Below are 8,810 nucleotides of genomic sequence, written 5' to 3'. Positions count from 1 at the left end.
ATTCACTGGTGGAGGGTTAGATTCACTGGTGGAGGGTTAGATTCACTGGTGGAGGGTTAGATTCACTGGTGGAGGGTTAGATTCACTGGTGGAGGGTTAGATTCACTGGATAACTTCAAGGAGAAATAAAGTTGATGGGATGAAAAAGTAATTACATATTTCCAGAGTAAATCTGAAGGAACTGCTGCTCTGTCTGATCTTTAAATCACAGATAGTCCTTCTGTATTTCCCTTTTTAGATGAATAAAGCATTTTTAAAATGACTTTGAGCAGAATTTCTGTCCATGGTGCTCACCCTCATCAGAAACACCTCCAGAGCCGTCCTCTAACCGTTTGGGACTGTTTCAGTTAACAGGAAGCAGTGCAGTTTATCTGATCAGTGATCAGCTCTGGATCAACAAACCACAGAATCATGTTTTATGTGAAAAGTTCTGAGTGACGGGATGTTTTATCATGTTGCTGTGTCTCTCTCTTCATCTTGGTCAGGAACGGCCTGGGACCGTCCAAGGAAGGAGAGGCTCAGTACTCTGTGGTGCATTGCACTGGATACATCAAAGCATGGCCCCCTGCAGGTAAAAAGGTGTACTGCAGCCGCCTGTGAAGTCAGGCCACTGCTGTTTTTAGTTAAAAACTGTTTTTGATGCCAACAGTGAAGATTTCAGGGGAACATCCAGGAGTCCCTGGTATCTGGCAGGTCTTTAGAGGAACGTTTCACACTAGTTAAACCAAATGTTCACTTAAAACTAAATCATTTAAATTCTTTCAATGAAGCAGACTTCTACAATAAGTCAATAAGAGAGTTTTCTCTGCAGAACAGGAAGATCATGTGTATGAATACATTTGATCTGTTCAGCTCTTTTCAAGATGCTTTCCAGAAGCAGAGCATCAAGAAGACAAAAAGGAGTCGTTGTAGATGAAAAGGCCCATTTAGATCTGTGAAGCTGCAGAGGAGAGAGTCTGCGCCTCTGTACTTAAACACACCTTTTCCATCATTTTTCATGCTTTCATTTCTCTAACCTCTGTTACATCATGGGAACAGCTGCCTTCTAGCTTGACTAAAGATGGTGGCTGCTGACGGAGGAAGGCATCATTTCATCCACCTGTGCTTGAGCTGAGACGGGGGGGCGGAGCTTAGAAACCGCTGCTGTAGGGGAGGGGGGTGGGAAGCAAAGGATGCTGATGATCAAGGGCCTTAAGACTTTTGAGAAGGATCCAAAAAAAAAAAAAAAAGTACAAGCCTGATTAGATAGTTTGTGTGTGTGGGGGGGTGATGTATAGACCAGTGGGTTCTAAGTGCGACAGAGGCCTGGATACGGCTTTATATGATCTAACATTTCACTAAGATAACCTGCCTTCATTCATCCAGCAGTGAAACAGAGTCAGTCACATCTAAATGCTGTTTCTGTCTGTCTGCCTGTGAAACGCAGGAATGACCATTCCAGAGGAGGACACAGAGGCGGGGCAAACAGGAAAGTACTGCCTGGTGGCCATTGGCAGACTGCAGGTGGGTTTCAGCTCATGGTCATCTTCTCTGATACCTAGCATGGAAACACATCACCCGCTGGATAACACGGCGCTCATATGCAGCAGCAGCCGAGAGCCTGCAGAGCAAGACCCTTAACCTCACACTGCTCCCCGGGCGCCGCTAATGGCAGCCCACTGCTCCCCAGGGGGAGGGGTTAAATGCAGAGAGGGAATTTGGTTGCTCTGTACTGCTGACAGTGGAATGAGAGTAAAAAGCTGATAATTATTACATGATGTAAAGCTTTGAAATGTTATTACTGGATGATCTGTTATCCTTTACGGGCTCGATGTTAACCATCGCCCGATCTACACATTTCATTGCAAATTTCATTTCAGTGCAATGATCGCAAAAAAAATTATTTATCAGTCAAAATTACTTTAAAATCACGAACATTCGATGAAAACGACCCAGAAGCGTTGTCATCGCCATTTTTGTTGTTTTGTACACATTCTCGCATGATTTGAAAAAGGTGCGTGATTTTCCGCCAAATGGCGTGATTTTTGTCCGGTAATTGGCGCGAATCAGACACATTTTTTTCAACTTGGCAGGCTAAAAAAAAAAACACATGGCAAAAGTTATGTACAGTAACACACCCTCCACCTATTTCACCCTCCACCCAGATAACCCTGGATTTAAAATTATCGGTCAGGGGTTAGGAAGATTTGCATAATTGTATGCCATGCGCACAGTGTAAATATGGCTATCATATGGCAGTCTTCTGTACAGTGATGCAGGTCAGACATTAAAAAATGTTCATTAATTTTTTTCTCTTAGACAATGGAGAGGTGCATTTAAATGTTATAGAGCTGAACATGTTAGATTGGTGACCTGTTATGTTGTTATTATTTTTGTCTTGTTGCTGCTTTTATTTTGTGAGGGAAAACTAATCCTGAGTCAGTTAAAAGTCAGGGAATTCTGAAATGATGTCAGACTGTGGAAACCCTGCATAAAATAACTATGTATAATGATTCTCTAGAAAAGTCACATTATATTAATAGTATTATCTTGTATAAACATACCGTGACTCTAAAATAAAAGTTATTCATTTGTGACATTGACTTCTGTCTTGTGATTTATCTTAAGTTTTTAACCTGTCAAGTTGTTTTTAGATTTCTAACATTACAATTTATATTTTTCCAAGCACACAACAGTTTAAAGCAAAGTTTGAAAAGAATGTGCAGGAAGGATTGAAAAGCATGTTAACACGGTAATGTAGGCTTGAGTTCATTATCTGACGCATGCATATAAACACCAGGAACCTGGAAACTTAAAAAATACTGAATTACAAAAAACATTTAAAAAACAAACATGTTTCATTGATATATATACAAAAATGAATATTAGGAACTATATTTATCAAACATTATACTGGGCAAGGAAAAATAGTTTCTGGGCAAATGAAATGTGAAAGTCACTAGCCCAAAGGGCAAGTGGTAAAAATTCTTAACGTCGACCTCTGCTTTAAGATAATCAAATGATGAGACTGACATGGAAAACTAGCAGCAGGACGATGATCTGATGGAGTCTCTAAATACAGGAAAGAAGGAATGTTGTTTCCTGTCGTTGGCGCTCACACCTCCTGTCCTTAGAGTAGCACCGGTCAGTGGGCCGGTTTTCACTCGCCATGGTTCTGACCATCTGATAGACGTTCCTGACGTAGCACGTCCAGAAGGCCGCTGCCTTCCTGTTTACAGAAGGAAAAGCATAACCATTATACGCTTTCAACCAATAAACGTCCTTTAATTTGAGCAATTTATCAGAAAGATGTTTTAAAAGCCACATTATTTCCCTTTATAGTGTCGCTATGTAAATAGGGACCTAAATACGTCCTCGACTCAGGGAAACTGCACAAGACAAATAACAGGTTATTTAACATGTTCCTTTCTGCAGCAGTTAAACTATTAGATATTAGGAGCTGCGGAGTGTGAGGTTAATGACTGGATGCTCCTCCTCCTGCAGGTGACCAGCTCTCCCGTCTCCATGGATATGAACGGCCTGTCGGTTCCTACAGAGTTCCTCTCCCGTCACAACTCGGACGGCGTCATCACCTTTGTTGACCCTCGTTGCATTAATGTCATCGGTTATCAACCTCAGGTGAGCTCATGCAGATTTCACAGCAGGAAGCAGCTGTTTTCATTTTCTGTTTTGGAAACATCAGATAAATCTGACGATGCAAAGAATCTGATACTGACCTTCATAGAAAGAGGTACAGGACACATTATATGGAAAATAAAGAGATTTGTTCTAGACTTACAGGTATTTATTTATTTATCTGATACTATGGTGGCCAGCAGGTCCAAACACAAAACTGGACTAACCCACCAAACAGATGAAAAGAAATAAAGCGAAATGCTGCTGTGACAGATGATAGAGAGCAGCTGTGGATAAAGAGCTGCCGCAGCAGCCAGAAGGATCCCTGCTTCAACACATATGAACCATCATATGAAGCTTCTGACTAAAACACTGTGTGGTGTGGAGGCTGCAGCGCCTCACACTGGAGGATGAGGAGAGCCCACCTGTCCAGCAGAGAAGATCATGGGGGCTCCTCTTCCCTCCATTAAAGACATTTCATCCCAGCGCTGCATGTCCCGTGACATCATCAGTGACCCCTCACCCCCCCACAATGGACTGTTCTCCCTGCTGCCCTCTGGGAAGAGGCTTCACAGCATTCAATGCAGGACCAGCAGGTTCTGCAGCAGCTTCTTCCCCACCGCCATCACACTGATGAACTGTTGAAACTCTAAATCAGAGACTCTGCATCACACTGATGACATCATATCTGCGCTAAATGGCAAAGTTCTCAAATCCCTTTAAAGGAATAGTACACCCAAAACATGATTAGCCTTCATTTTCTACTCACCCCCATGCTGAACAACACTCTGGAGTACTTTTTTGATATCTCAAATGCATCTGGAGATCTGGGAGGCTTCTTGCTGTCTGCTGACATTCAAATAATGGAGGTCTATGTCGCCCGAGGCAGAAAGGTCCATAAAAGTCCACAAAAAACGTGTCAATATTCCTCCATACTGCTCGTCCAATGTATTCCAAGTGTCCTGAGTGGGTAGCGTCCATAATTTACTCGAAACAAAGTCATTTAGAATGTTTTTAGAGCATAAACAGTAGTGTATAGGATTTCCTAAAAGCGCGTTCACGAGTCTACGGAAACCGCAGCAGACCAAACCAGATGAAAGTGCGCATTCAGCGTCTGCTCTGCCGATAATGCAAGCGTAGAAGAAGAAATGTGCTGTTTACCTGTGCAAAGAAAGAAACAACGAAAGAAAAATTTCTGAGGACTTCAGTGTTGAGGAAGAGCATGAGTTCTTTGCCGAGCTGAATGCGCACTTTCATCTGGTTTGGTCTGCCGCGGTTTCCGTAGACTCGTGAACGCGCTTTTAGGAAATCCTATACAATACTGTTTATGCTCTAAAAACTAAATGACTTCGTTTCGAGTAAATTATGGACGCTACCCACTCAGGACACTTGGAATATTGACACGTTTTTTGTGGACTTTTATGGACCTTTCTGCCTCGGGCACCATAGACCTACAACATAGGGCAACATATTCTACTGATCATTGCTGCTCTTTATAAAGGCAGATGTTCACTGTTGGAAGGCCTTATGCATCGGAATGTCTAAACTAAATAAAGTTTGTCTTTCCCTGTTTACCTGTGGTTGGACAGGTGAATATTACCTCCTGCATCACCTGGGGTTAGACATGATGCATGAGGCTACATTCACCTGTGCTAAGTAACCCTTTGCTCTGTTTCCTCAGGATCTCTTGGGAAAGGATATTCTGGAATTCTGTCATCCTGAGGACCAGAGTCACCTTAGAGAAAGCTTCCAACAGGTAGGTTTGCTAACGGGATGGTATGGGGGGGGGGGGGTGTCCTGAACTTCAGCTGTTAATAGAGAGGTTCTGAATGCTAAAGCTGTAAATGAGCTCAGAGCATGGCCTTTACATGTATACCAAGCAATAGAGAAGCTGTTTATGAAGAAGCTCTCCTCCTCCTCCGTATCAGCCCACCACATGGACCCCATGCAGGTAAAGGGCTAACTGAGGCCATGCTAACCTGAACAAAGTCCACAGCTCTTCAGACATGTGAGAATGTCAGCAGCTCTCTGGATGAAAGGCTTTCTGCAGAGAGCCCCCTACCTGTAGATAATGTCCCATCTGAAGGCAGGTGGTCCACAGGGTCGCTTCTCCACTCTTCTTCTTCTCTTTGTTCGCTAATGAGCAGCGTTTTAAAGTTCTCACCTTTAGCTTATTGATATCCTGATGACGTGGGAGTGGAAGGTGGCCCGCTTCCTGCTGACTGCTCACCTCACATTCAGAACATGGACCAGCTTCGCTCCGGGTTCAGTGGCAGCTTTCTGGACCTTAATGTCAGCCAAACCAGAGAGTTAGTTTAGGGGGAGTCTGGGAGCTGCAGGAACCAGACTATCTTTTAAATTCATCATCATGAGAGGACAGGAAGGGTAGCCAGTGGTCCGTTTAACAAACCAAGATCCTTAACTCTAAATAACTCTAGCCTAAAGTCAGAAATTCTGAGTGTTCGGTTTCACAACAGCTGCTATAAATTAGTTCAATCAATTTTAACTAGAATTTAGCACGTGCATAACAAGTGTGAAAAGCCATGATCAGTGGAGCACCGATTTGACGAGGTACCATGACAACAGGCAACAGGAAGTGCCTGTTTCACCCCACTGGAACTAGAGATTAAATGAAGAAATAATGTGTTTAGAAGACAGAGAAACAGCTCTACAGCTGCCAAGATTGCTGCTCCAGTTGATTTAAGTTTATATGAAGTGGGCTATGGCAGGCCGTTTTTACATTTATTATAAGCACTCTCCTCTCTGTTGTTTCATTTGTAGATCACTAAAACAAGATTCTTTCTGATCACAATCACACTCCTAGACTGAACTGTAAGGGAGGAGGGTAAAATAGGTTTAGCGCTACGGCAGCACGGGAGTCAGAATTACATGCAGGAGCAAATGGATAAAAATAAACCGGAGGAAAAATAACATGAATCGATACTCTTGCGGACGTGTCGATGGAGCGGGCCGTGAATGAGACAGACTGAGGAAGGATGGAGTGTTGATGAAGGAACAGAATGATGGCTACCATCAGTTTCAATATGGCAGCAGAAACCAGACTGGAACTGCTCAGATTGATCATTTGAAGTTAGACGGACGGGAAGTTGGGGAAAGGCATGTTTTTACCAATTAATGGCAAGTTAGAAAGGGGTAAAAGGTTATTGTAAATCTAAGGATCTGGTCCAGGTTCCTTCTGTGCCGTTTTAAATATGAAAGATTCCAGAGGTAGGAGAGGAGAGAACGATGGCAGCTAACGATGCGAGGAGAGGCTGGTGCTAACTCCCACCGCCCAGTGACTTCCCACTCTCTCCTCTCCTTAGCCACAGCACTTATCTCCAGTTCTTATGTTGATCCTGACCTGGTGACATAGAAAAGGCCCAGAATGCTGAGGGAATGGTGGCGGCAGAGTTCAAACTCTGATCCCGGTTTCTGTTGTCCTGCAGGTGGTGAAACTGAAGGGACAGGTGTTATCTGTCATGTATCGCTTCCGCTTGAAAAACAGGGAGTGGATGCTGATCAGAACCAGCAGCTTCACCTTCCAGAACCCGTACTCTGATGAAATCGAGTACATCATCTGCACCAACACCAACGTCAAGTAAGTTACTTCACATCCTCTGCATTGCTGTTGAGTTTCATTCTTAGAAGTTAAACTAGGAGAAGTTTTAAAGAATGTGTTGCAACTGCCCCACCCACCCCCACCCACCCGCCCTTAATAAGGAACACTTGCATTACAAAGTTCTCCAGATATAAACCATATAAAAAGAGCTGATGCATATTTCCTTCATCCTCCTTCTGGGCAACCTTTGCCTCCTTTCTCTTCATTTTAGCTGAAAGGAAAGTAAAAACTAAATGACTAATACTGACATCCCCTGGTTTCATCCTAACATAAATGTCATTCTCCAGCAGGGTTAGCGTTGTGCCCATGCACAAAACTTAACATTCAACATGTCAATCTGCTCTATCCAGAACCGGTCAAGTGGAAAAGTTTTAGTTTCACCTGGTTTAATTTTATAAAAAATCTTCTTTAAGGAACCTTTGGCTGTCAGACTATTAATCGATTAATCTAAAAATGAACAAACAGATTAACCGATGTGCAAATCATTGTCTAATGGTTAGTTGCAGCTTTAATCTAAATAAATGAACCTGGTCATTGTGTTCCATAACGACAAGCTCTCTTGTTGCTGCAGTCTGACCACACATGCTGCTGAAAATGACAGACTGCAGCTATAAATGTACAGGAAATCCTCCAAACATCATTCTCCATCTGACTCTTTGAATCGCACCTTTTCTGTAGAAGAAATATCAGATAAATTAGAAGAAATGTGACTAAATGCAGATTAAATTATCTCTTATTGATGGTTTCAATTCCTCTGGACAGTCTCAACACTCACACTGTGAGGGTGACTACAGGTGTGGCTAACCTTTGGCTAAGCGTGGCCATCTTCTAGCTCCGCCCCTCAGTGTATGAAGCTGCTGATGTGTATCTATTGTTGTTTTTTCAGGCAGTTGCAGCAGCAGCAGGCAGAGTTAGAGGTTCACCAGAGAGACGGTCTCACAGCGTATGATCTCTCCCAGGTAATCCCCTTTAAAGCGGTCCTATAGTCCATCAGTCAACAGGAAATGGGACGGATTTCCCTTCAGTCAAAGGTGTTTGGAGATGAACATTTTCATTCATTTTCATTCCCAGCATTTTGGGTCCTCTTTATTCTCATGATTTCCATCAGTTGTGGAACATTATAGATTTTTAGAATCACTTACAAGAACATCCGTAAATCTCCTGAACTGTGAAGGTGGCAACAGAAAATGGTCTTAAAGGCTGATTTCACTCTTTCTATGATATTAAGTATAACTGATTGCTGTGGTGTGAGAGAGCTGTCAGTAGAAGTGTTTATGTGCAGGTCGATCGAATTTGTAAATACAGGTTGTTTGTTTAACTCATACATACAGGTTGCATCAAATGTTTATGTTGAATGTTGAAATGTTGAACGGTGACTTGAGTGAAACGACCATGGAAACGGTGAATTTAAGTGAGCGAAACGACCATGGAAACGGTGAATTTAAGTGAGCGAAACGACCAGAGAAACGGTGACTTTAAGTGAGCGAAACGACCAGAGAAACGGTGACTTTAAGAGAGCGAAACGACCAGAGAAACGGTGACTTTAAGTGAGCGAAACGACCAGAGAAACGGTGAC

General features: G+C 42.9%; 1 protein-coding gene across 1 annotated transcript in view; it reads left to right on the top strand.

Moving 5' to 3' along the window:
• Positions 1–8,810, top strand: part of arnt2 (aryl hydrocarbon receptor nuclear translocator 2) — a 32,909-nt gene that overhangs the window by 13,144 nt on the left and 10,955 nt on the right. Inside the window, exons 7-12 of the mRNA XM_015392792.1 lie at positions 486–571; positions 1,427–1,503; positions 3,484–3,618; positions 5,297–5,371; positions 7,062–7,213; positions 8,121–8,193. Coding sequence (XP_015248278.1) covers positions 486–571; positions 1,427–1,503; positions 3,484–3,618; positions 5,297–5,371; positions 7,062–7,213; positions 8,121–8,193 — 598 coding nt within the window. The remainder of the gene's footprint in view (positions 1–485; positions 572–1,426; positions 1,504–3,483; positions 3,619–5,296; positions 5,372–7,061; positions 7,214–8,120; positions 8,194–8,810) is intronic.

This window comes from Cyprinodon variegatus, unplaced genomic scaffold (assembly GCF_000732505.1).
Source record: "Cyprinodon variegatus isolate N-32 unplaced genomic scaffold, C_variegatus-1.0 Scaffold606, whole genome shotgun sequence".
In the NCBI taxonomy this organism is placed as follows: Eukaryota; Metazoa; Chordata; class Actinopteri; order Cyprinodontiformes; family Cyprinodontidae; genus Cyprinodon; species Cyprinodon variegatus.
Note: the sequence above shows the minus strand (reverse complement) of the source record. Positions and strands in the feature narration are given on the sequence as shown.